The sequence below is a fragment of the Xenopus laevis genome, chromosome 5L, assembly GCF_017654675.1.
Source record: "Xenopus laevis strain J_2021 chromosome 5L, Xenopus_laevis_v10.1, whole genome shotgun sequence".
Classification (NCBI taxonomy): Eukaryota; Metazoa; Chordata; class Amphibia; order Anura; family Pipidae; genus Xenopus; species Xenopus laevis.
Window position 1 is genome coordinate 128,165,467 of NC_054379.1, and position 27,975 is coordinate 128,193,441.

Here is a 27,975-nt window from a genome sequence, read left to right on the forward strand (position 1 = left end):
CTGCAACATAACTTAACTTCTGCTCTGTATAGGTATTTCAGTTGTCTCTGATTAATCAAGTACAGGTATGGGATCAGTTATCCAGAAACCCCACTATCCAGAAAGCTCAGAATTACGGAATGCCAATCTCCCATAGACTCCATTAGAGTGAAATAATCCAAATTTTTAAAAATGATTTCCTTTTCCTCTGTAATAATAAATCAGTAACTTGTATTTGATCCAAACAAAGGTATAATTAATCCTTATTGGAAGCAAAACTAGCCTTTTGGGTTTATTTGATGTTTACATGATTTTCTAGTAGACTTAAGTGATCCAAATTATGGAAAGATCTGTTATCCAGAAAACCAAAGGTCCCAAGCATTCTGTATGACAGGTCCCATACTTGTACCATTTGCCTCCAATTTCTAGTAAGAAACACGATTGTTTATACAGCCTTGTTAGACAAAAGTTATATAACAAGTATGACAACCTTCTAATATAGGGACCTTTGAATATCATATATTCACTTGCTGGAATGTACAGTAGAAAACAACCTATGTAGTATAAAAGCTGGGTATTTGTTGTGTTTAATAAACACCAGTGCATTGATATACATTTCTAAAAACAAATTCCTTTTTCTCTGTAGTATTGAAACCGTACATTGTATTTGTTCCCAACCAGGACTGGACTGCGATTCAAAATAGGCCCTGGCATTCCTAGTACACAGAGGCCCAAACAGCCCCCACCAGCCCACTTATAGTCACTTTTTATGGCATCTTACAGCAGCCCCTCTGGCATTTGCCAGAACCCACAGTCCGGGCCTGTTCCCAGAATCTTTCACAAAGGATTCGGGAGTTAGGCTGAATCCAAAATAGTGGATTCAATGCATCCCTAATGGAGATCCAAAATATGGAAAGACCCCTAATCTGGAAAACCCCTGGTCCTGAGCACTCTGGGTAACTGGTCCCTTAAGCCTCTTAAAAATCCTTTAATATTAAATAACCCAATAAATTAGTTTTGCAATCAACATGGATTTATACTACTTTAGCGACCATCACGTTTAAGGTATTGTTTTATTCTTATTACAGTGGGTAAAATTTAGATTAATTTGAATTATTTATTTAAAATGGACTCTGTGGGAAAGACCATCCCTGGTACGGATCTTTCTATCTATCTGTGTGTGTGTGTGCGCGCGCGCACGCACGCACGCACGCACGCACGCACACACACACACACACACACACACACACACACGTATATATATATATATATATATATGTATATGTGTATATATATATGTATGTATATATATATGTATGTATATGTGTATATATATGTATGTATATATATATGTATATATATGTTTATATATACTTGGAATTTGTGATTGTGATTCACTGCCCTTTTGTATTTGTAGGGAAGATGGTTATGAATTTTGAGATGAAACTGGGATGGGGTAAGGCTGTTCCTATCCCTCCCCATCCAATATATATTCCTCCGTCCATGATGGAACACACCCTTCCACCCCCTCCTTCTGGTCTTCCGTTTAATGCCCAACCTAGAGAGAGACTGAAGAACCCCAATGCTCCTTTGATGCCACTTCCAAAAAATAAGGATGATTTTGATAAGGTAATTAACGCAATATAATGTATTGGTTGTTAATCATTGCTGTTGAAGTGGTGTGACTCTATGCCTTTGTAGACAGCCAGTTTATTCACAATGCTTCCAAGTTAGTTTTTTTTTTTACCTGTGTTTAGTTAGGCTGTAGGTCTCAGGAGTTTTTAGAGCAATGGTGTCATTTAAAATTATGGTGTATTGAGTTAATTTGTGTTGTGCCGAATAGTGTGCTTCCATTACTGAAATCGAAGTTTCAGCTGAATAGCAATAAGTAATTTCAAATGGTCATTCAAGGCAGAAGATTGGTTTGGGAGTTTTAAAAACCAAACTGCAGAAATGATACTGTGAATGGATGTATGCAGGAGAGAAGAATGAGTATTTTGATTGGTTAATACTAGAGAAATACCCTTACATTTGCATTAACTAGCTATTTAACTGTTAGCAGTACATGTTTCTACATAAATTATAGGAAACACTAAATACCCAGTTAAATCCATGTATTCCCTGTTAGATGTAGGGGATAATTTTCTTCATTTAAAAATTTGCATGTTCATAAATTTTACCACAGAAGTCCTAGATGACTGATTACGTTTTAGTCCTTTGGGTTGTTAGCAATTAGATTAACACAGATATGTTTGTTCTGTAGTGTTGGGTGGTCATTCATTTCATAGATGTCAGACTGCTATAGTCACCTCCACAGAAGCAGATTTTTTTTTACCTTTTGCTATTATATAGTGTATATCCATGCTATGCATCCAATGCATGAAGAGCTATTCTTTAAAGCCGTTTTAAGCCTCCTTTAATTAACCTTTGTTTAATTTTTTTGTTTGTTTTTATACATACATTTATATAATGGCATCTCCCAAATATTTTGAGATGGGACACGTCATAATTAGACTAAATATCGATATACTGTAGTCTAGCATTCATGTATGGTAATTTGGGTCACAGTAATAGGACTGTATCACTTACACAGAGCAGTACTTCAGCATAATATCAGTGTAGTACCTATTAGGCTCCTTTAATGTGCATTATTTTAAATGGTTCTCACCAAGTAATTGTAAGCAACACAAAAGTTTAATATCCAATGTACTATAAACTTTCAAAAGTAACTGCAGATCGTGTTCAGTGCTAGATGTATCGATTTTAATGCATATGTATTTATAATTGTGCTTGTTACTTGTTAACAATACTCACATATTCTATGTTTATTATCTGATGTGACTTCATATACAGACTCTGTCGCAAGCCATAGTCAAAGTGGTTATCCCAACAGAAAGGTACATTTTTTTTCTTTTATTATTACTGATATGAATTTAGAAAATACCCCCTACTGAATTGCAAGCTGGTTGGTGGTCTTGAGGAGGTGATTGTTGCTTCACTGAGCAAAAGTTCATGGATGCAGGATTTTTTTTTCATATTTTTTTTGTTGTTTTTTTTTACACAATTTCCCTTTTTTTCCTGCAAATGTTTGTTTTTGTTTTCTTCCTCCCCGCCTTCTTGAATTGAAAAGATATGATCGATTAAATATAATTCCTTATGGTTGCTGCTTATTTACGTAAAGTATCAAAATATTGTGTGGCCCCTTGCCCTGAAAACAGAATGTCACCTAATGCACTGAACTTTTTTTATTTATTTACCTTGGATAAATGAGGCTATGTTTAAAGTTTTGTGAAATGGCAACAGACATTGCCTTAGTTGCAGTCCGCAGAAATATTTTACACAAACATAGCCATATTTAACAGCGATAGGCTAGCTTAGGTGATTTATACTCTTGCTCAGTAAAGCTTAGTCTCTTATTCAAGATGAAAAGTACAACCATGCTTAAAAGTAAATCAGACACAAATATTTAATTCCAAATGACCTTTGACATTGGCCTTGGTGAGAAACACCACAGCTGAACTGTCTGCGGCAGCGGGGGACAAGGAAAACATCAAGGGATGCATTGGGAAAGTATTTTGACCAGACATTGGTACGATCAGCTCCAATAAATGTGGTTGTTGTAATAAATGAAACACTATACATAATGTTTGGCCAAATGTATAGCCTTAGTGTATCTCTCTTTCTGCTCACACTAGTTTTTAAGTATTCATGCCTGTTTTACCAGGTATAGGAAGATATTTCTTTAGTCTATTTTTCTAGTTTGCAATATATATTTCTTATTCGATAGAGACAAAACTAGCAAACCGGTGCTTAATTTGTAATTTGATGGAAAAATTAAAATGCACCAACTTAATTTAGAAATTGTAATTTATTTAGGAAAATCATTTTTTATGGAAACCCTTTGTACACCAGACTATGGATAGCCCTTTTTAAAAAAGTCTTTTGATGCTTTCTGGGATGTTTGCAAAACACCCCATGTTTTGTTGTGTGTATGTGTGTAAGATGGAATGGGTGTTAACTATAATTTATATGAATACTGAGGCAAAATCCTCCTATCATGGACACATTGTATCACCCCTCCACCACTTAGTTTTCAGAGTATGAAGTAAGCTTTACAAAATGATGCATTTTTACACATTTTAAAATTTGTTTATTCCCTACAATGCCAGAACACAAATTACCAACCATTGTTCATGAAGAGTTTGGATCTTGCCCATTTAATTTGATAGAAGAATGTTGTCTTTTGAAGTGATGACCACAGAGTAGGGATTTATTATTGTTAATACTGCATATTGTATTTGCAATATAAGTTGTGCTTATTAAAAATCACATTGCTGAATTTTTTAGCCGATGTCACACACTGTGGCTAAGAATTAAATGATTGTGTTTAGTACAGAAAATATTAATCCTTCTCTGTTAAAGACTGCCTGTGCCATTTACAAGTGGAATATGATTGCATTTCCTATATATTAGAGGAACTCTAATAAAGAAGTCTTTAATTATACTTAAGTATTGAACACAATGTGGGTAGGTCTAAATACATTTTTTTTTAACTGTACTGTCGTTGTAGGAATTTACTCGCTTTGATACATCGGATGATCGAGTTTGTGGTGCGTGAAGGGCCAATGTTTGAAGCAATGATCATGAACAGAGAAATAAACAATCCAATGTTTAGGTAAGTGTTTTTGCTTCTTAACATCAGGTGTTCAAAGAAATACCTACGCCATGATACCGTGGGCCAGAATTTCGTGTGTATGTTCCACTTAAAAACTTTAAATACTTTTTTCAGAAATTATTACCACTGACCTTTTTAATATGGAAAAGCATTCCAGATGCATCTAGTCTTTTGTACAAGCTAACTCTACTATAATCCATAAGGAGTGTTTAGTTTTAGCCGTTGAATGACCTGTGCAATCTTTATCTTTTATTCCACAATGATAGCTACAACCATTATTTATAATTGCTGTTTTCTGTAAGTGCTCTCTATTTTGTTGTGAATTCTCTCATTATTTTTGTCAGGTTTCTGTTTGAAAATCAGGCTCCAGCTCACGTTTATTACAGATGGAAACTATATACAATATTACAGGTACACATTCAGAAATACAATTGTTTTGCAGTTCATATAACATGCTTTCATGTTCTCTTACTTTGAGGATATTCGCAAAATATTAAAAAGACCTTAAAGTTGTATAACCATATGGTGCTGTGTTGTCAGTCTGGTCTCGCAAACAAGGTATTTTGTTGGGCAGGAAGTAAGCAGCTAGTCAGCCACATTACTGAATGGCCAGTACTTCCAACCGAACTCTTTATTAAACCTCGTGTACATATGGCTGTAAACACAACAATAAACAATGATTATAGGTCCAAATAATTATTGGATTAAGGGGTTTGGTTGTCAGCTGAGATTACAATAATAAATCCCGATGTAATCAGAGGCATCAAATGGCACAGGGCTGTTGTCTTGGAATTTGAAGGCCATCAGCAGAACAATGGTAAGGTAACTGTTCCCAGACACCTGCGTTGCTAAATATGCTTAGTGGTAGATACGAGAACAGCACAAAATAGTCAAAATCCAGCTAAACCTACATTACATTGAGAAGGAGAAAAAAAATGGCTTATCTGAAAGTAGTTCCATAGTGAAGTGCTGGCTCTTCTTGAAAGCATAGTACCAGGCACAATGACTTGAAAAGGCTGCCTACACACCAATATTACAACTAAAAAAAATTACATTGAATTACATTAAACATTGGTTAAAGAGTCATATTTTAAATACTAGAACAAATGATGTGCAATATACAGTATTTAGTATTTAGTATTTAGTAATAAAAAAAAAATCTGGACAATCCCTTTAAGATAATTTGCAATTAATCTTTAGTCTGTATTGGGGTTTTGTAAAATTTTACTAATTGTTCATCTTCGGTCCCCAAGAATAGACTGCACGATATATAGCAGATGACCTACAATACATACATTTAGGATTAATATACTGTCTGAAATATGATGAATATTCCATGTTTAATACATATTCCTTGCAAGGTATTGGTTCAGATTGTAGGGCACAGGTAAACTGAATTCCATTATGCGGGGGGGTTATAAAGTATCTGGTAATCTACCAAATGTGCAGTAGCTCCAATTTCCCCATTTTAACTGTTTATCTCAAGAAATAACAAAATTATAGGGTTTTTTTTGTGTGCAAATTTCAGAAAATGTATGTTCAGCCCAAGCCCTATTCAATGAACTCTTCCTTTAAACATGGAGCATTTCAAAGCCACACATTCACTTTTGAATGTGCTTATTTTTTTCATTCCATTTTTCCATTGTCTTCCATCCTTCAAGCTCAATTGACCCTCGGACATAATCAAATTAAAAAGGTGTTGGTAGGTAGTCCTCCAGCATGACAATATTGTAGAGAATATAAACTCCAATTTATATAGCTTCTTCAGTAGAAAATAACACCGATTTTAGTTTGGTATTATCCTTAGTCTTTTCAGTCTAAATTCCTGCCTTAAATCTTTTACAGTCCTTTACGTACTCCCCTGACAAAACTTCAAAAATATTTAAAAAGGCTATTACTGGAGCTTGTATAAATGTGGTATTTTTCCTTTTGTCAGAATTTTCCTCCAGCATGGTGGGTGGCAAAGTGCTTGGGGACTATGACTTCTAATAGTTACCACTTTATGCCATAGTCCTTTTCCCTAAAAAAGATGAAAAAATTAATAAGACTAAATAACTAACATTACTGAACGATTGTTTAAATGTATGTCATGATATCAGTTGTTAAAACATGGTCCTGCTCCTAGGGTGACTCCCCAACAAAATGGAAAACAGAAGACTTCAGAATGTTCAAAAATGGCTCATTCTGGAGGCCTCCACCCTTGAATCCATACTTACATGGAATGGCTGAGGAGCAGGAAGCTGAGCCTTTTGTTGAAGAACCAATCAAAAAAGGCTCCCTTAAGGAAGAGTAAGTGCTTGCTAGGTTGATGGGATTTATCTTGCGGTTTTTGTAGGGTCACTTTGCCTTCAGTATTTTAACTTTGCCTAATGGAGAATTTAAGAGGTAAATGTATTATTTCCCCCAGTGTAGCTATCCTTCGTTAACTTATCCTGGAACATAGACTAGGGATCATGTGAAAATGTGGATAGTTATGCTGGAATGTTTTTGCAGCGATTTGAGAAAATAATTTTTGCTTTAAACCTGCTACATAAGGTAACAATTGCTAACACATGAAAATATATGTGTATTTACTAACATTTTTAGGTACTGCAAAAACATCATCAGATGCTCTGTTTCTCATCACAGAAGCGCATTCACAGAGACCTTTTTTATCTAAATGTGGCTTGCATTTCCGCTGATGGAAGGGCAGGTACATTAATTAATGGCAATTTCTGTTTTAGACAAAGGGATAAACTGGAGGAGCTCTTACGAGGGCTAACTCCAAGAAAGAATGACATTGGGGAGGCGATGGCGTTCTGCTTGAATCATGCTGAGGCTGCTGAAGAGATTGTAGACTGTATAACAGAGTCTTTGTCTATCTTAAAAACCCCACTGCCTAAAAAGGTAACAACTGTGCAAGAAAAAGAATATCCACAATTACATGTATATTTCTCCATTGTCACCATAGTAATATAATCACTAACCTGACTCTTCAAAATAGTATTGTAAAAGTAAGTAGCACTCCAAGGCGAAATAAAATTCACATGTACAATGGAAGTGAGTCATCTGGCCAAGTTGGCTACAAACATACAAAAGAGAGGGGTTTGATCAATGCACATTCCTGGCTGTCAATTGGATGTGGTTGGTTTTTGCATTTGTGCACCATCTCTAAAAATTCCTGCCTGCAATTGCTTTCCCTTGGAAGAGCAAAACTACTCGTGTGCCTTAGACTTTATTATTTATTGTTATTTAAGTTGGATTCATGCCTATGACATTGTATTTGCCGGTCTGCTTGTAGAAGTAGTACCCCAAGAATTTGTCACAAACCACTAGAGGGATGTTGCCACCTGCAAAAAGCTACTGAGGGGACCGAATAAGACCACTGATCACTGGATTTGGCTGCACTCCCTCTTATTAATAAAAGACTTAGGCCTGTGGAACACGGGGTTTTGTTCACCAATGCCTTTCGTAGATATTTTTCCTAGAGTTTTTGTAGATATGCAGTGCTGTACGCTTTTGATTTATATATGACTTAACAGCATTTTAGTACTATAGTACTGTTTTACTTTATTTAATGTTTTATTGTGTTATGTTTAGATTGCCAGACTTTATCTTGTGTCAGATGTTCTATATAATTCTTCTGCTAAAGTTGCCAATGCTTCATACTACAGAAAATAGTAAGTATTCACATTGTTTAATATCATTGGCTTAAAATATTGGTGTTTTTAGTCTAAGTAATCGAAATTCTACATAGTAATTAATATTTAAGTAGGAAAAAGACTAGGGATGCAATAAATCCAGGTTCAGTTTTCAGACAGGATTTGGCCTTTTTTAGCTGGATTCTGATTCAGCCAAATCCGTTTTCCTGGCCAAACCGAATCAGAATCCTTAAAATCACATGACTTTTTGTCACACAAACAAGGGCAGTAAAAATGTTTTTTTCACCCTTACGTGCCCTGATTTGCATATGTAAATTAGGGTTCGGGTTCGGTATTCAGACGAATCTGAAAAGTGGATTTGGTGCATCCCTAGAAAATTTCCAAACCATGAACAAAATGTTTTCTGTTAAGCAATGATGTGAATGTTTAACCTGCAGTAATAGCAAAAATAATCTACAGTATTAGTTAATGGAAATTGTGATTTTTGTAACACAAATATATTATTTTTATAATATTATATTTGGTTACATGGCAGTTTCTTCACCACTGCTTCAGTACAACTTAAATGAGTTTTATGTTTTTGTATTATGTTTATATACATTTTTCTGCTTTGCATGTTAGAGTATTTGTGGATGCAGCTATCGGTAATAGCTTTTGGCCTTGTCCCTTATGTACAGAGATTTTTCCAGATTCGCCACATCTTTTAATGATATTCTATACTATAGATGAAGACGTATACAAATTCTTTGCAACGATGAGCAACAGTATTCTTAAATGTTGCAATATTTGCCTGCACAGTGCTCTTAGTATTACCAACTTTTCCAGTCATTTTCAAAATTTAAATAACAGGATTTTTGATACTCACTGTTAAATCCGTTTCTCTGTAGTCGGGGACACAGGGACCAGATGGGGTTATGCTCCACCCTCCAGTAGACAGGACACTTGGAATAATTCATTAAGGGGCCTGCCAGAGGGTTTGGCTTAACCTATTCAGTTTGTACCAAAGAGACTGCTGACCAGAATAAGGATTAGAATACAACTCAACTTGCAGAACTGGTAACTCAGGGAATTATTCCCTCATGGACCAACATGGTTGACGTCTCGCAGAAGGGCAGGAAGCCCAGTGTCCCCCTATTGACTACAGAGAAACGGATTTAACAGGGAGTATAAAAATCCTGTTTTCTCTGTCATCTCAGGGGTACACAGGGAACAGCTGGGGACTTAAAGCAGTCCTAAAACCAGCCGGGTGGGATTGAGAGATTGTGACACGTTATTGCACCACCCAGTGCAACAACAAAAGAAGCCTCTGCTGAGGAAACCGTGTCCAGACTGTAGAATTTGGCAAACGTATATATACAGACGACCAGGTGGCTCCTCTGCAGATCTAATCCAGGGAAGCCGAGTTTCACTATGCCCAGGAAGGTCCCATACATCTTGTGGAGTGTGCTCATACACCCTCTGATGGTGTTCTTCCTTTAAAAATGTATGCCTGACTGAAGGTCTCTTTGATCCAGCCTTTGAGAACGTCGAACCAACTTGGATTTTTCCAGGAACCAACTTGGATTTTTCCAGGTACCAATGAAGCAATGAAGAGCTCTGACCACATCCAGGTTATGAAGTTATTTTTCCTTATTTTCGTTGTTCTTTGGTTCCGGACACAAGGACGGTTCTTCAGCTTCCTGACTCATATGGAATGAGGACACCACCTTAGTTAGAATGTATGGGACTGTGTGTAACACCACTTTGTACTTATGGAATGCTGGATCACTCCGAAACTCTTCTGGCCAATGAAATTGAGGACGAAATGGTGGTATGGCACAAGTTACTCCCTGCAGAAAGGTACGAACAGAACTATCCAGAGCAAGTCGTGACTGAAAAAAACCCAATAGTACCGACACCTGTACCTTCAATGAACTCAATTTGAGGCCCAACCGAAGGCCCCGCTGTAGAAAGGACAGAATTCTTGGAATGTTGCACTCAAGAAAGGGAAAATCTGCATCTTTGCACCAGTTCCAGTAAATGAGCCAGATTCTGTGATAGGCCTTAGATGATGTGTGTTTGCGCAACTTTAACATTGTGACAATGACTTCTTCGGCTATGCCTTGCCGTCTCCATATGGATGCTTCAACAACCTTCAACAACCTGCACATCTGAGAACCAAGTTCTCCTGGACCAATACGGAGCTATAACAATCACTGTGGTGTGTGATTGTTTGGTCTTCTTCAGAACCTGAGTCAACATGGGGAGGGAGGAAAAATGTATGCAAGGTCGAAACTCCAACTCCGTTTCATGGCATCCACCCCCACTGCCATTCAATCTCGCGGGCGAACGAAGAATCTTGTCACCTTGCGATTAGTTCTGGATGCCATGAGGTCTATCTAAGGCTGCCCCCAGTGTCTCACAAGTTCTGTTAAATACATCTTGATGATGCAATCCAGTAACGCTTGAGCTTTGGTGAAACTGGCTGGGCTCTGGATATAAGGAATTTTCTGGGGGGATGGGAAGAGAAATCCAAGTGATAGCCTTCTGAAACGATTTTGTCGACCCAAGTATCCAACGAATGTCTGTTCCTCACTTCCCGTAATTGAAGCAACCTGCCCCCTATTGGTTGCTGTGACCCCAGAGGGAGTGCCCCATCAACCTTAGGTGGACTTATCGGCTGGAACTTGTTGGTCTTCCATGCTGGATGCCCCTTGTCCCCTGGGAAAGGGATAGGACTTTGAAAATTTTCATGTTGCCTGAAACTTCCATTCTGGCGAATTCCATTTCTCCTCTATTATGTTGAGGGGTTGTTTATGTGATGGGAATACTGTACAGAACTTGTGTTATGTTTTGTATAGGCCCGCAGCTTGTGTTTGCTGATCCACGGAGTGATTTTGAGGACCTCTAAAACTCCCTTGATGATATCTTAGAATGGAATTTAGTACACACAAATTATGTGACTTGTGCCGGCGCTGTTGTTGGTGCTCTTCCCCCCCCCCGGGTAATAATCACCCTGACTTGCCCTCTGCCATGAGCTCTGGGGTATTAGCTGAACAGGTTGGATTCTGTATCAAGTGCCCTTCTGATGCGCTGTTAAATTTATTTATGCCCCAGGTAAGCCTCCTGCGGGATGTAACTGTGTGGGCACTCCAGTGAGTAGTTGTCGTCTGACAAAAAAAATCTCCAGCGCCTGCCTGTGCTGTGTTCCCTCAGTCTCTGCCCTTCTTGTGAAAACCAAAATGGCGCCTGAGAAAAACGATGCGTTCCACCTCGGGCGCAAAGGAGAATGTCGTTTGGGACATCCGGCTCTGCCTACGTCCAACCGCATCCGTCCTCCGAGCCCCTATGTGGTGTAAGCTGCAGGCGGCAGGGAAAGGGTAGCCTGGAGACAGCTAGAGGGGCGCAGGGAAAGGGAGCGTGGCTGTGCTCAGAAGGGAGAGAGAGAGCTGGGGCAACCGCTGAAGAGGGCAGGGGGGAGGGAGGTGGAGGCAGCAGAGCAAAAACTAGGACATGACAAGGGAGGGGGAGAGGCCACCACTAAGACTATGAGTAAGTCATGGATAAGACTACTCACTTCTCTTCCTTACCGGCCAAGACCTCTGCTGTCCGTAACTGGGAGGAGGAATATCTGAGTGGTCGTTATAAATATGTCTAGAGAGAACAGCGGTAGGATTTTCCATGAAGGGGGAGTTCCCCAATGGAATACAGGTATCCCTGCTCCTGGGGAACCCCCTTGTGCCAGCACATTACCTGCTATCTTCTTGCTGAATGGATGTCCATCCAAAAACTGAATAGGTTGTGTTCTGTTTCAACCCACTGTCCTTAGTGATAGTTCCCTTAGATCTGGGCCAGGACCTTTACAGGACACTACTCACTGTTATTGGCAGATCTCCACAGATTTTGCTGTAGTTTATTCCAAAACTGATGAAAACCTTCCATACAATGATCAAACCAGTAGGTCAGAGAATATTTCTTTCACCAGGGTTGGTTAGTCAGTTAGAGAGGACATAATATGGCTGCTAACTGTAAACTGGGAACCAGGTCCGGACTGAGCATTAAAATAGACCCTGACATTTCAGGTCCACAGAGGCCCAAACAGCCCCCACCAGCCCACTAAATACTGACTTTCTATGGGACCTTATAGCAGCCCCTCTAGCATTTGCCAAAACCCACAGATTGCCGGTCCGGCCTGCTGGGAACAGTTGAAGAGGGGAGGGAGGTTAAGGGTCGCAGCATCTTCCTGGACTACAGGGGGGAGGAGAAGCACAAATATAACAAGATGCATTGCACAATGAAAACAATAATAAAAGATGAGTTGTGTGTAACATAACAGGTTGGTTCGTGCGGGGTTAAGCCAGACCCTCTGTCACGCCCCTTAATTAATTATTCCAAGTGTCCTGGCTTCTGGAGGGTGGAGTTTAAACCCAGCTCTTCCCTGTGTTCCCCTGAGAAGATAAGAAATAAGGTTTATGTGATTTGCAAATAATCCACTTCTCTTATGTGTCCCAGCTTTTCTAAGGAGAGGGGGGCGGGGCGCAAATGTTAGGCACATTTGTTATTATTGTAATTATTTTACTGATATGCAGGCCGGTGTTTCACTTATCAGAAAACTATACCATGCCAGGGTTTTCTTAGGGAGCACCACGTAGCGATCTTGTTTCTTCACTGTCAGGGTAGATGCATGCACAGTGGAGTGAAAAAGCTAGCGTTTTTGTTCAACTTTTCACTCTTCTGTCCATGCGCACCTGCACAATGAAAGAAGATGCAGGAAGTGGATTACAACATTGGTGCTCCCGAGTGTAAGCCTGGGCCTTTTGCAGACTTCTGCTGACAGGAGCAACGTCCTGGGTATCAGGCAAGAGATTACTATCACCGGGTAGTGCCTAACATTTGACACTCCTCGTGATTTCTACTTTCAATCAATCAATCAATTTCAACTTTTAAATGGGGTTGTAGATTTTGTTGGTAAAAGCACATCAAAGTATGAGTTACAAGAACATTTTTAATGCTCCAATCTTGTGTCTCTAGCTTTGAAGCAAAGTTATGCCAAGTCTTTGCTGATCTCAATGCTGCATACAGAGCCATACAAGGTCATTTGCAGTCAGAAAATTTTAAGGTAAGTAATATCATTCATTTTTTGTTGTGCTAGATAAGTATTGATTAATATCTCTATTGACTGGTATTTACCCTTTTTTGGGTGAGGACTGTGGCAGTCCACAGAATATAAACAGAATAAAATTGTGGCATACACAATATTTATATAAATTTTCTCTCTCTCTCTCTCTCTCTCTCTCTCTCTCTCTCTCTCTCTCTCTCTCTCTCTCTCTCTCTCTCTCTCTCTCTCTCTCTCTCTCTCTCTCTCTCTCTCTCTCTCTCTCTCTCTCTCTCACAACTTAGTATATATACAGACAGCTATTTATTTTTAATTTTATTTTTAATAGCAATGGCAAACTATAACTGCTTGCATTGTGTTTATTAATATTTTATGTGGATTGTCCTGTTCTGGCTCCAAAACAGTCTCATTGCTTTAAAAATGACAAATGAATTTCAATGTGTTCCAAGTGGGAAGGCTGTGAGAGCGTGCCAACTCGTAGTATACTGTTATAGTTCAAAGCTAGCATCCTCTACCAGTACACATCAGAAATTCTATTTTGCATAATTAGAAATCCAGAATATGTGGATATTATATGTAGACAACATAAACCTTTTTTTATTTTTTTTTCAACAATGTAGCTACACATTCTGCCTTGCATTCCACACCTAGCTTTCAGCCCAATCCACTTCTACTAATCTCATCTGGTGCAGAACTTAATAGCGGTTTGTTTTTTTAGGTATTATTGCTCTTAATATAAAAATTGTACTTTACTTGCCTATAAATGCAATGGTTATAAATTCTTTCTCTTTTTAGCAAAGAGTCATGGCTTGCTTTCGTGCATGGGAAGACTGGGCAATCTATCCCGAGCCTTACTTAATCAAATTACAAAACATTTTCCTAGGACTTGTAAATATTGAAGATAAAGAACCAGAGGTACTATAAACATGACTTTTTCTTTTTTCTTTTCTCTAGCTTAACTATACAATGTTTTACTCATCACCGGTGGAAGTTTTATGGGAATATTGGTGAAAACACTACCAGTCTTTACTAAAGTGTTTTTGTAATAACAAAGGGGCAGTACACAGTACAGAATATTTTTTTTTTGGTTTGCTATCATTGGCTTTGTTTGTCATAACCATTTATAGTGGTGATTTATACAAAATATCCCATATTGTAATGTTTTTGGTAAATTAGTGAACTTTTTTTTACATTTTTTTACACAAACTAGTTTAGAGAATATGTGAACTACCATTAAAATCTGCAGTTCTTAGACAATGCTTTGTGTTTTACAAATGACTGATTTGTAGAAACAATTCTAAAAAAAAAAAAAATAATACATATATAATATAGATTGACAGCAGGGACTTTGTTTTTATTTTGACTATAGGAAGTACCAGATGATTTGGATGGTGCTCCAATTGAGGAAGAGCTGGATGGAGCACTTATTGAAGATGTTGATGGAATTCCAATTGATGGTGCTCCACTTGATGACTTAGATGGTGTTCCCATAAAGTCTATAGAAGATGACTTGGATGGAGTACCATGTAAGGTTCTACCTTTAAATTGTTGCTTTATGGTTTATCCGTTGTAAGAAGGGTTTAAGGAAACCACTTCAATTGTGCCATATCTACACTACTAAGGTGGGGAGAGTCATAGTTAATTATTTCAGTCATAAATCAACAACCATCTAATTAGAATCCTACAAGAAATTAAAGCTGAAAGTATGAGTTCTTTTCTAACAGTGTGACAGGGAGCCCATAGTACATGGCAAATATTTTCCAACGTAGTTTTGCATTTAATTATGTATGTATTCCTCTTTCTTAGTGGACATTAATGATGATTCTAAGAAGGACGAACCCATTTTTAAAGTTGCGCCTTCCAAATGGGAAGCTGTGGATGAATCCGAGCTTGAATCTCAAGGTTTGCAAAACTATATTCTTTTGTTAATATGAAGCCCCACTAACAATAGAAAAAGTGTGACAAAAAGTGGTTCCTAGATTTTAGCTGGCATCCAGTAAATTTTCAGCATTTGTAAAAGCTATTCACGCAGAGCTTTATTTTTTACAATTAATCTTGACATTCTTTGAATTGTATAATTGACAGAGATTGTTGCCTAAAATTAATTAAGGTAATTGAAATTACCCTTTCTGATAGCGTCTTAACATTTTTTTTTTTTTTAATAAGTGCAGAGAGACTACTTTAGACCCTTACTGCACTTCACTGCGGTAGTGCAGCTAAATTCTGGAAGCTATACATGCATAACTTTGCACTTTTGGGTCATAGTTCAGTTGGACATAAGGCCACACAGTTCAAATTTCAGCTTGTTTTTGTTTTTACCACCCCCCTTCAGATATAAACAGCTTCACACAGATGCAGAACTTTTTGATCCCCAATGCTGAATTTGTACATCATCAGATTTACTCTAAATAATCTTACTTTTACAGGCCCTGTTTTATTGCTTGTGTGTGTGTAGAGGCAATGTCCAAAATTAGCGATGCTTGTGTAGAAATAATTTCCCACTGTTTTTGGCTTAACCACATCAGACAGTAAATGCTAGAAAAAGAGTACATAATATTTTCATTTTGAAGTCTGAGAGACGGTAAATTAAGGTATAGTGGCTCTTGCTATTTGCACATTTGCTTTACAAAGGAATGTAGACATTTGTTAATATTCTCTTCATATAGCAGTTACAACATCAAAATGGGAATTATTTGACCAGCATGAAGAGTCTGAAGAAGAAAATCTCAAGTAAGAATGTTTTTGAGCAGACTCCTTAAAATGTGTTAAAAAAAATATTGTTTAATTTCTAATAGAGTACATATGTATCTTGAAATGCATGTTTTTTAGATTGATTATATTTAACAGGTTAATTATATCTGAAAAGTACACTTGAAGGTTCTTCTGTTAGTATACCTTTAAAACCCCATGTTCTTGCTTCTAGTAAAACATGTAACCTTAGATGATAAATTCTCTATTTATAAATTACTTTTATCCACTTCCAAACAGTTTTTAAAATTTCTTTCAATGTTTTATTTTTTTTTACCAGTTTTCCAAAATTTAAGTCTAAAGTTTGTCGGGGGGTTCAGTAATCCAGGTGCAGATTATAAACTATTGTATTTACTATAACAGCTGTCTTTAATGAAACTCCGACGTTATGATCAGCAGGTCCAAAGATAAGAAATGTATCATAGAGCAATTTGCAAAGTTGGTAACCACCCCCCCCCCCCCCCCGGGCTGCATCAGAAAGGAAAGAAACTTAAACTTTGAGTCACAGAAAGTAATTTGGGGAAAAAGTATTATTTCTGATTAAATCCAAATTCAAATAACTTACCTCTTACCCCAGGCTGGCGCTCCTCCTCTTTAAAAAAAAAAATTATATCACCATCCCTAGGAGCTGGGGGTGTCTAACAACTTGGCACCCCCAATGATTTTGCTTTCCTTCTCATTTAGGGTTCAGCAAAAAGTAATTACATTTTACATAAATGTATAATTCCATGTTAGATGGCTACGCATAGGTCAAATTATTTTATATTGCAGCCAAGAGGAAGAGAGCGAAGATGAAGATGATACACAGAGTTCCAAATCCGAGGATCAGCATTATTACTCAAACCCCATCAGAGATGAAATGTCCGATTCTAAATCTATGAAATACTCTGAAATGAGTGAAGAGAAACGTGCCAAACTCAGGGAAATTGAGGTTAGCACTATTAATTATATTTATTTGAAAGTATTAATAATGACAGTATTACATTTTTTAGGTATTTAACTATCTCAGGATTTTTGACTTTTTTAATTCAAACCCCCCCCATCCCTTGCATTGTGCATGCCATGTTTTGGTTCGCCATAAACTGATGCAAACATGCTTATTATACAGTGCTTGCATCTGGTCGAATGCTATGCTAGATAGTCAACTGTATCTTTTTTTCTTTTAAGCTGAAAGTAATGAAATTTCAAGATGAAATTGAGTCTGGAAAAAGGCCAAAGAAACCTGGACAGAGTATTCAAGAACAAGTTGAACACTATCGGGACAAGCTTCTTCAGAGGGTATTTATTTAGAACATTTTCATCTGTACTTAAGATTTTGGGGCGAAATGCAAAATGTCACGTTTCTGCTCCGAAATCCGCTGCATCTGCCTGTGCAGGCAGACCAAGAGAGGAAGAACAGCGAGATCCACCATAGCTTAGACCTGGCCTAATTTACCCCTTTTAATGGCTTGGTAGCCATTTAGACTGGTAAATATTGAATTCCTAGCTGCCACCAATGGATGAAGAGGTTTAAGCTTTGTAACCTTTATATTGACAAGTTGGAAGATATGCCCTATCGAATTTTCTTACTTTGTCCTAATCAGTTTCTGCAATTAAGACAAAACAAAATGTTTTATCAGACTGCATGGGGTTGTGGTGTTTCCTTGCCTTGTGTTTCCACTTCTTTGTGTATCATAACAATCATAGTGTAAATATTGCATCTATATAGTCAATAGTTCATATGGCTTAAAATGTTGTGTGGTCTTGAATTGCTGCACTCTGCAGTATATTCCTTTCCAGAAGGAGAATCTGCAAGTGAACATGAGTAGCAGAAGTAAATAGTCCTTGGGTTCGTAAGAGCATCAGATTAGTAGCTACATGAAAGGTTCAAGGGACAGGGAAGGTGTTGGATGTCTGTAACAAAAGCACACCTGTAGTCTGCCACTTATCAGATAACCACCTGGCTCTGGGTTCCTCGTGTCTTTCATCTTACAAAAACTTACAATACCACTGATCTTCTGTGTGAAACTGGAAACCTTTTCTGTGGAAGCCAAACTGATTACTCAAGATAGTGAACCTCTGTTACAGCATGGGTATTGGGTCAGTAAAGTTCTTAGGATTTTCATCCTTGGAATAAATTGCCTGGTATTAAGTAACAACATTGGATGTTCCAAGAGAGCAAATGGTAAACTCTTCCCCCGGTTTAGGCATAAATTATGGCAATTTTAGTCAAGAATTTGCACTCCACAAGTATTTGGGCATTGTAGGTCCACAATGTGTTTATACACGTTCACTTTACAGAAAGATGGAATTTCCTGCTATGTCTTTGCTCATAATTGCTATTTACTGTAGACCATAACATTATGTTAAATATGAAATTCTGAGAAATATTAATACATAGTTGCAGCTTTTTCATTTCCTTAATGTATCTCAAATTTAACCTATTCAGGGCACATGTTTACATTATTTTCTTTTGAGGGCTCCATAATATATACACACACACACACTATGTGGATATATTAAATTGAGACTTGATTTTCACAGGAAAGAGAAAAGGAGCTTGAAAGAGAGAGGGACAAAAAAGATAAAGACAAGGCTGAGTATCGGTCAAAAGAAAAGAAGGACAAAGATGAATCAACTCCTACCAGAAAAGAGAGGTCAGTAGTGGCTTACCTTTTATGCTAGAAGCAAAACAATGACATAACACAGTGCTGTCCAACTTCGATGGTACCGAGGGCAGGAATTTTTCCAATCTACACGGTGGAGGGCCGATAACGGAAGCCAGTGTTAACCACTCCGTGTTTTTAGACCACACCCACTTTAAACCACACTCATGTTACCGCAAGACCATGTCCACATTAATAGCACACCAAAAAACCAAATGGTTGGTGCTCACTGCAGGGATCAGGGCAGGAACTAGGGGTAGGCAGAGTAGGCGGCTGTCTGGGGCACCATCATTGAGGGGTGCACTTTTTTCAAGCGTTTATTTAATCATTTGTCTCAGTAATCATGGTCACCCAGTTGGGTGGAATCCATCTCCTTCCCCTTCTCCCTCTTGCCGGCAAGTAATATCTCCTTCTGTGCAGTGCACCGCGATGTGCATACACGCATCAATGATATCACTGATATATTGGATGACAGAGAGAGGCAGAGAGCTGGCGGCCTTCTTGGTGTGACTCTCGCTGCTCTCAGCCTTGCACAGTTGCACTGAACTGAAGACATTCTTTCTATTACTGTAAGGTGTGAAGCTTCCTGCTAGCACAGCCAGGTACAGATTTGGGTCCCATATGTTTGCTGTTGCTGCTGGGCACTGACACAGGTACATAAATACTTGGGGGCAATATGATGTGATCAGATTTATTTTTGGCTGCTGCTGGCGCAGGTAAAGATTGGGGGCAGTGTGATAACTGCAGGAGGGCTGTATGATGGATGGCTGCTCAGCTTTCTTGCACAGGTACAGGGGGCAGTAATATAAATGAAAAAGTGTTTCACACTTAATTGCTCTCTTTATTTAAAAACCATCATGGTAAGGAGGGAAATGGTAATGCAGGACAGGGGGGCACTGATTGAAGCTCTTGCCTAGGGTGCCAAACTACCTTGTGCCTGCCCTGGCAGGTATGTCACTCGTGTGAAAAAAGCTAAGTCATATTAAGACATACCCATAAATCCATATGCCTCCTCTTCCCCTGTGTATAATACAGTACCCCAGCATAGTCCAGCTAGTTCCAAATAATTACGAAATAGACATGACATTATATGGGAAAAAAGCAAACATGCAGCTCTCTTAAAGGCGCAAAACCTTTATTGGCTAACGAAGAATGTTTCTATGGTGAGTCCTGGTTCAAGTGGTGCTCATAAGGCACCAAAGTAAGCTATAATGCAATATTCCACTTCAGAACGGTTAATTTACTTGCTATTTTTCAGTGTCATAATACCTTAACTTGAATTTGTGGACCTTGAAGTGTACGTAATCTGTACAGTAGACCTCTTACATTCCAAACAGACTTACAGTATCTAAAGATGACTAGTTCCCTTCCATCATAAGAATTAAGTATTTTCCAGCATAGGTGCATAGCATTTTCCATCTTTTGGTGTTGTTCACTAGCAAAGCTATTGAGAAATGACATGGGGAAACATCAAAAGATTTAGCAGAAAATTTCACAGATTGCTCTCCATATATATGGAACGCAATATTTATATATGATATGCAAACTGTTAGCCAGTTCCTCTTGGGGGAGGGGAGCTAAGCAGTGGACATCAGAGGGCTTTTGGTATCGCAGCATTGGTGCCCCATTCTGACGCTGAGAAAAAGGGTATGATTAGTGTTTTAATGAGTGTACTGTCTTATAAGATGTGGAGTTATGTTATTGGTGATGTGTACCCCTAAACGATTAATCAGTAAGTAAATCTGCCCTTTTCCCCCCTCATTGAGGCATTACATCTTATTCTTCTACAGGAGCGAGAATGAGAAATCTGCCAGCATATAAAAATTGTACATTTTCTGAAATTTTACAGATGTTTTTTTGTTTACATTCAGTTTTTCCCATTGTTTTAGGAAAAGACGCCACAGTGGGTCTGTAAGTCCAACACGAAGTAGTAGCAGCAGGCGAGGGAAGTCCCCTTCACCAAAATCAGAGCGGTCAGAAAGATCGGAGAGATCCCATAAAGACGGTTCTCGATCTAGGTCTTCTCATAAAGACTCACCCAGGGATGTCACTAAAAAGGCCAAAAGGTACATTTCTCTCATTCTGTCAAATTCATTAAGATTCATTTGAGAGACACTTGTATAAAAAAAATATTTCTTCAGCGGTAAGGTGCCCCGGCTCCTTCCATTACCATGCGCCCTGTTGGAGGCGCGGACGCTACAGGGGGGGTGAGAGCAACAGCAGTTCAGGTCACATATTTTATATGTACCAAATGCCAGTATAAAATCCCAGGGGGTATGGGGGAACCCCTCTGGAGATGTACTAACCCCAGGGGGTACGCCCACGACAGCTCTGTCTGGGAATTCCACTCAGGAGGGTACTTTGCAGTAAGGTGTCACTGGCACCTCTTCAGAGCGACCAGCTCTTCTCTGGGCAGTCCAGCTCTCGCAGGCCCTGGCTTGCAGAGCTTACCCTCCATTGTCGATAACTTGGGCAAAGCTCTGGCCAAGCTGAGCAAAAAATGCGAGGAAAGTGCAAGAGACCAGAAAGCTCAAAGGGGGATACTGTCAACCATACTCCCTCTGACGGCTCATCAGCAAGAGCAGACTCGTCACACTTAGAGGGAGAGCTCCCTAAATCCGACATTTCTTCAGGAGAAGAGGAGCAGAATGATGATGAGACCAAGGGCCACGATGTGCAGCATGATGTTGACATTATCATTAAAGGAGTATAGGAGGTTCTCAAAATCACTCCGTCAGCGGATCAGCAAACACAAACTGTGGCTCTATTCAAGAGAGAGCACAAATGCTCTGTATATTTCCCATCACATGAACATCTCCTCAGCATAATACAAGAGGAGTGGAATTCTCCAGTGAGCAAATTCTAATTTTTTTCATGGCCAAAGTGGACGATATACTAGACGAAACAGTTCTCACTTTCGGTCCAAAGCTTTCAGGCCAGCATGGAAAACCAGTAAATTCCACAATAAGCCCTCAGCCAACAAAACCACCTCAGGTTGACTGGGCACTCCCTCCGGAGCCACAACAACTGATAGGGTCTCCAAGCCAACATCCTGTCCAGATGGCAAGGAGCACCTCTCTCTCAAAGATTCACCCAACTACACTCGACAAGGGAATCTCTTCAGTGGTGGCTACGACAAGGCAACCTATACGGCGGCCAATCTTGGCGACCCCGAACTGGACCGTAATAACGGCAAACGCCAGCCTACAAGGTTGGGGGGGGCAATGTGGAACAACCTACCGGTACAAGGTCCTTGGTCCCCAGCCGAGGCCAAACTGCCAATAATGCTCCTCCGAGCAGTAAGATTAGCCCTCGATCGCTGGTCGCAACAGCTCCAAACAAAGTTAGTACAAATACAAAGCGACAACTCCACCACAGTTGCATACATAAACAGACAAGGAGGAACCCACAGCAAGGCAGTTCTAGCGGAGGCCCAGCAGATTTTAAGTTGAATTTTCTCAGCGAAGCCAGCTAGATCCAGGAAAGTGGGAACTTAATCCGGAAGTATTTGCACATTTTGTGAGACACTGGGGTCAGCCCCAGATCGATCTAATGGCTTTCAGATCCATTCGCAAGGTGCCAAGTTTCTTCATCCGTTATCAGGATCCGATTGCAGTGGGGGTGGATGCCATGACTCAGTGTTGGCAGTTCAACCTAGCCTACATATTTCCTCCCCTTCGCATGTTGCCTCGGGTTCTGAAGAAGATCAGACAATCACACGCCACAGTGATGGTAATAGCTCCTTATTGGCCCAGAATGACATGGTTCACGAATCTGCAGGAAATGTTAATAGCACAACCAGTTCTCAGGAACAACATTCTGCGGCGGGCCTATAGGGATGGCTGTTGAGGCAGACATCTGGAGACGATGAGGCATAGTGGAAGAGGCCATAACCACAATGTTAAAGTTGCGCAAACGCGCATCTAAAGCTTACCACAGGGTCTGGTGCAGCTATTTGAACTGGAGCAAAGAGGCACACTCACCTTTTCTGGAGTGCAACATTCCAAGAGTCCTTTCCTTTCTCCAGCGAGGCCTTCAAATGGGCTTCAGAGCTCATACCTGTACCTTCAAGGAATTCAGCTTGTCAGTTCTTTTACAGCTATGCCTAGCTCTGGATGATTCTGTTCGTACCTTCCTACAAGGAGTAGCTCACGTTGTTCCACCATTCCATCCTCCGATCCCAGGATGGGACCTCAATCTGGTATTTGAGGCTCTACTGGACCCTCCCTTTGAGCCCTTCCTAAGCAGAGGCCTCCTTTGGTCGTAAGGTATTGCACTCAGTAGTGCAATAATGTGTCTTAATCTCTTGTTCCCACCCTGCTGTCTTTGGGCTGCTTTAAGTCCCCATTCGTTCCCCATTTATATTCTATGTGTACTGCATATTTTGAGTCGGTCCCTGAGCTCAGTAACTGACACCAGCACAGAGCATGTGCAGTGAATCAGCAGAAAAGATGGGGAGCTACTGGGGCATCTTTGGAGACACAGATCTTTACTGCTAAAGGACTGTGGTTGCCTGGGGCTTGTTCAGAAGCACAAAACATAATGTACAACATTTCTAACTTACTTTCCTTGTCCTTTAAACGACAAGAGAAAACAGGATATTTTTGATACTCCCCATTAAATCCCCTTTTCTGTAGTCGATAGGGGGACACAGGGCTTCCTGTCCCTATATAGAGATGTTGACCACGTTGGTCCTTAAAGGGGAAGGAAACCTAGTCGGCGCAAACCCCCCACCCCCCCTCCCGTTTGTTGCCCACCCTCCCTCCTCCCCCCTGGCCTACCCGTCCTGCTGGGCAAATGCCCCTAACTTGTTACTTACCCTTCTGTGCAGGTCCAGTCCAGGGAGTTCACCGACGACATCTTCTTCCACGCGATCTTCTTCCTGCTTTGAACGGCGCATGCGCAGTAGGATCATTTCGCCGGTACGATCTACTGCGCATGCGCGTGACTTTTGGCGCATGCGCAGTAGATCCGTACCGGCGAAATGATCCTACTGCGCATGCGCCAAAACGCCGTTCACAGCAGGAAGAAGATCGCGTGGAAGAAGATGTCGTCGGTGAACTCCCTGGACTGGACCTGCGCAGAAGGGTAAGTAACAAGTTAGGGGCATTTGCCCAGCGGTACGGGTAGGCCAGGGGCGAGGAGGGAGGGTGGGCAACAAACTGGAGGGGGGGTGGGGGGTTTGCGCCGACTAGGTTTCCTTCCCCTTTAAGGGAATATTTCCCTTTTTTTACCAGTTCTGCAAGTTATTTATTTTGTGTAGCAGTCTCAACTGAATGGATTGGTGCTGTGGGTGTTAAGCCGGAGCACCTGGCATGCCCCTTAACTAATTATTCCAAGTGTCCTGCCTCCTGGAGGGTCGAGCTTAACCCCAATCGTTCCCTGTGTCCCTCTATCAACTATGGAGAAACGGATTAAACGGTGAGTATCAAAAAATCCTGTTATAATCTCTCATTCAGGATGCAGACTGCTTCAAAAACCTGCCCCAGCTGCATGTTAAAATTGTATACATACTGTTAGTAAAACCAGGACAACTGGGATTTTGATTAAAAAACGTATCTCATTTATTGAAGCATGAACAGCCGATAAAAATGCATCTCAATAGGAATTGACATCATAGGTAAAATTGTATAGTGCATCAAAGTGACCAAGTGTTGTAAATATACATAATACAAAATACATCAGCAGCACATTGTATCTGAACAGTGTATCGCGTATAGAGGTATTGCCCATCTCATAAAGTGAACAAATACAATAAAAGCATGTCAAGACGATATATTGTCATTTTATTGCACTTATTCACTTAATGAGAGGTCACCTTATGGTATTTGGTGCATAGGAATGTTTGCACTTGGTCACTTGTAAATATCTTGAGAGGATATTTTATTGTTTTAAAACCTGAATATTCCTCAAAATTGTAGGCCAATGAGTACTGATACAGATTTCCAGACTTCTCACATTATAGCAAATACATAAATTCATATTCATTAACCTTACTGTTCTAATTAGGTTACTATCCTTTTTAAACAATTTTCTGTAGGTATGTTTTTCCCTTGTGAAAGGTTTACTATTATACTCTAATCCTCCACCTCTAAAACTTAAACCTTTAATTCTACCATTTCACTTTTCACATTGCTGTTCTAAACCTTTGCATAAAAGGCTTAGCATATCTTTAAAATTCAGCAGATTAGACTGTCCTTCCTTCTAATTTCCTTCTTTTCTTTCCAGTTGATATATATATTTTTTTAGCCGTTTAATAAAATATATTAGTATGGCTTATTCTGAGCCGGGAGTAATATATATTTTTTTTTTTACATAAGAGTTTTTGTATTTTTTATATCTGTCACACTTTCCCAGACGAATCCAAATAAGCTGCTGCCAAGTAGCCAAAGTACTATGAAAAAAAAATTGACATATTAAAAAAAAACTATTTTGAAGCATTAAAGGGATACTGTCATGGGAAAAAAATTTTTTTTCAAAATGAATCAGTTAATAGTGCTGCTCCAGCAGAATTCTGCACTGAAATCCATTTCTCAAAAGAGCAAACAGATTTTTTTATATTCAATTTTGAAATCTGACACGGGGCTAGACATTTTGTCAATTTCCCAGCTGCCCCATGTCATGTGACTTGTGCCTGCACTTTAGGAGAGTAATGCTTTTTGGCAGGCTGCTGTTTCTCCTTCTCAATGTAACTGAAGGAGTCTCAGTGGGACATGGGTTTTTACGATTGAGTGTTGTTCTTAGATCTACCAGGCAGCTGTTATCTTGTGGTAGGGAGCTGTTATCTGGTTACCTTCCCATTGTTCTTTTGTTTGGCTGCTGGGGGGAAAAAGGGAGGGGGGTGATATCCCTCCAACTTGCAGTACAGCAGTAAAGAGTGATTGAAGTTTATCAGAGTACAAGTCACATGACATGGGGCAGCTGGGAAATTGACAAAATGTCTAGCCCCATGTCAGATTTCAAAATTGAATATAAAAAAATCTGTTTGCTCTTTTGAGAAATGGATTTCAGTGCAGAATTCTGCTGGAGCAGCACTATTAACTGATTCATTTTGAAAAAATTTTTTTTTCCCATGACAGTATCCCTTTAAGCAACTAAGCATTTCTTTCCCATTGATCAATGCTGAAGTCATAACTGTGTAGTAAAACATGCCCAATGACGAGGCCTTTGATTTCTGTCCGTAGCACCAATATAATACTGTTGCCTGCCCTCGTAAAATTGTTTCATTTGCTTCAGAAACTACTATAGTTTATATAACCAGCTTTAATGGCTGCCCCCATGGCTACACAGCAACTATAGTAGTCTTTCTAAAGCAAACACATGCAGGGCAACACTACAATTTAATTATTTTAAAGTGCTTTAATTTTTTTGATGTTACTGTTCCTTTCAGCCGTACCTGTTGCTCACACAGCTATTTATAAAGAAGTATGCTAGAGCTGCCATGGTCCATTGTAAACAAAGCTATTTATAACTAGAAGTAATGAGTTTAACTGTAAGGTAGAAGACTACACAAACTCTTGTTACGTTGGTTGAGTAAAAATGAGTTGATGCTTATGTTCATGGTTTCTACTGGGGGTCCATCGGTCCTTTCAGATATCAATATAACTTTTTTTTTTTTTTGCATGAATCAAAATCCTTACAATTATTTTGCTGAGATGGGAATAAAAGAACTTTAGCCAATGAAACATATGGTATGAACTCGAATGCTACATGTAAGCCAAGCTTGATTGCCCATGTTTTTTTAGCTGAAGGCAAGCAAATCCCTCCTACAGTGTTCCAACATCTTGTAGAAAACCTTCTCAAAAGAGTAGAGACTGTCATAGCAGCAGATGTAGCACCAACGTTTTATCAATAATCTTGGTTTGGCATGAAATGTTGGACATACAGATGTCTAGATGCTTAGATTGTTTCATGTTCTGTACCCAAAGCATCTCTAGATAAATGTTCTGGCCATGTTCAGTTATTTCAGGCCAAGCCTTTCCACTCGTCTTTACCATAAACATTTTTGTGGATTTCAGTGGATTTATAAAAGGAGTCTTAACGGGGAATGATACCTACCTAAACAACTTAATGTATAATTGCTCAAAATTCTCTTCTTACAATTTTTATTTTTTTTTAACACACAGGAGTTTGTTTTTAAGCAGCAAATTCTTAACGATTTCAAATGATCGACTGATATTGTGATAAGCTTCAGTTTGAACTGCACAAATTTCTTGCATTTATGTGATCCATTTGCCTGTTTTGAAATGCCTATGTTTTCCCACATTCAAAGTCCTGTCTCATATTGCAGGTCACCTTCTGGATCTAGGACACCGAAACGGTCTCGGCGGTCTAGGTCAAGGTCGCCCAAAAAGTCTGTAAAAAAATCCAGATCTCAGTCTAGATCCCCTCACAGGTCTCACAAGAAGTCAAAGAAAAGCAAACACTGACCAGAGTTCACTTTTTTTTTTTTTTAATGTGTCTTTAATTGAAAATGCATTTGTCTCTGATTTATATTTTATGTTTTTGTGCCTGAACTGTTCAACAAGGAGGGTCACTGAAAGGGAGGGGGGTTTTCAAAATAAATAAAACAAAAAAAAAAACAAAACCATCAAAAAGCATTCCTACATTTTCTGTGAATGCATGTGTATATGAATATATAGTATTTGCATCTGTAATAATTGTTTCATAGTGTAACAAAGACTTTCTTGCCGTGGCAATGTATCACCCTGTTATAAGAACCATTTTGTGGCTGTTAACTCACGTGTTTGTGGTCTGCTGGCAGGAGTATTTTATTTTTTTGGTTTTTTTTTCCCATATCATGGAAAAAGAAAAACGTTTCAGCTCCATGTTTTTCTTTTTGTAAATTTTGCAGTAGATTTCAAATAAAATATGGATTTATTGTTAAGGCTAGAGTACTGTTACCATGCTGCTCATTCAAGACAGTTTTGACCATTTAAAAATGTTCTACAATTTGACCAGTTGGCCCTTTTTTCCTTTCTATGAAAATGTTTTTGATTATGTAGATTGGACTGCAGTCATGACCCACTTGCTTCCTGGGTCACCTGCTGCCCATCCTCCTTCACTAATAAGAAACATAGGGATTGAGGGAGGTAGGCAGGGGGATTCAGCCCTGGGTAGGAGGAGGAATGACTTTAAAGGAAGAGTAACACATTAAAATATTTTGAAGTAATGAAAACAGTGTCAGACTGG

The 27,975-nt window shown here is 39.2% G+C and overlaps 1 protein-coding gene across 5 annotated transcripts in view; it reads left to right on the top strand.

Moving 5' to 3' along the window:
• Window positions 1-27,740, top strand: part of u2surp.L (U2 snRNP associated SURP domain containing L homeolog) — a 39,200-nt gene extending 11,460 nt beyond the window's left edge. For 3 of the 5 annotated variants that reach the window (XM_018263822.2, XM_041563388.1, XM_041563389.1), the window contains exons 10-26: window positions 1,397-1,608; window positions 2,833-2,876; window positions 4,550-4,654; window positions 4,999-5,065; window positions 6,780-6,943; window positions 7,378-7,540; window positions 8,234-8,313; window positions 13,306-13,393; window positions 14,186-14,305; window positions 14,760-14,916; window positions 15,197-15,292; window positions 16,057-16,120; window positions 16,910-17,069; window positions 17,306-17,416; window positions 18,662-18,774; window positions 20,673-20,849; window positions 27,074-27,740. In XM_018263822.2, coding sequence (XP_018119311.1) covers window positions 1,397-1,608; window positions 2,833-2,876; window positions 4,550-4,654; window positions 4,999-5,065; window positions 6,780-6,943; window positions 7,378-7,540; window positions 8,234-8,313; window positions 13,306-13,393; window positions 14,186-14,305; window positions 14,760-14,916; window positions 15,197-15,292; window positions 16,057-16,120; window positions 16,910-17,069; window positions 17,306-17,416; window positions 18,662-18,774; window positions 20,673-20,849; window positions 27,074-27,212 — 2,060 coding nt within the window. In that variant the 3' untranslated portion in view covers window positions 27,213-27,740. Of the gene's footprint in view, window positions 1-1,396; window positions 1,609-2,832; window positions 2,877-4,549; window positions 4,655-4,998; window positions 5,066-6,779; window positions 6,944-7,377; window positions 7,541-8,233; window positions 8,314-13,305; window positions 13,394-14,185; window positions 14,306-14,759; window positions 14,917-15,196; window positions 15,293-16,056; window positions 16,121-16,909; window positions 17,070-17,305; window positions 17,417-18,661; window positions 18,775-20,672; window positions 20,850-27,073 lie in introns of those variants that run through there. The other 2 variants (XM_041563387.1, XM_041563390.1) reach the window with 2 other exon arrangements.
• The last annotated feature ends 235 nt before the right edge of the window (window positions 27,741-27,975 follow it).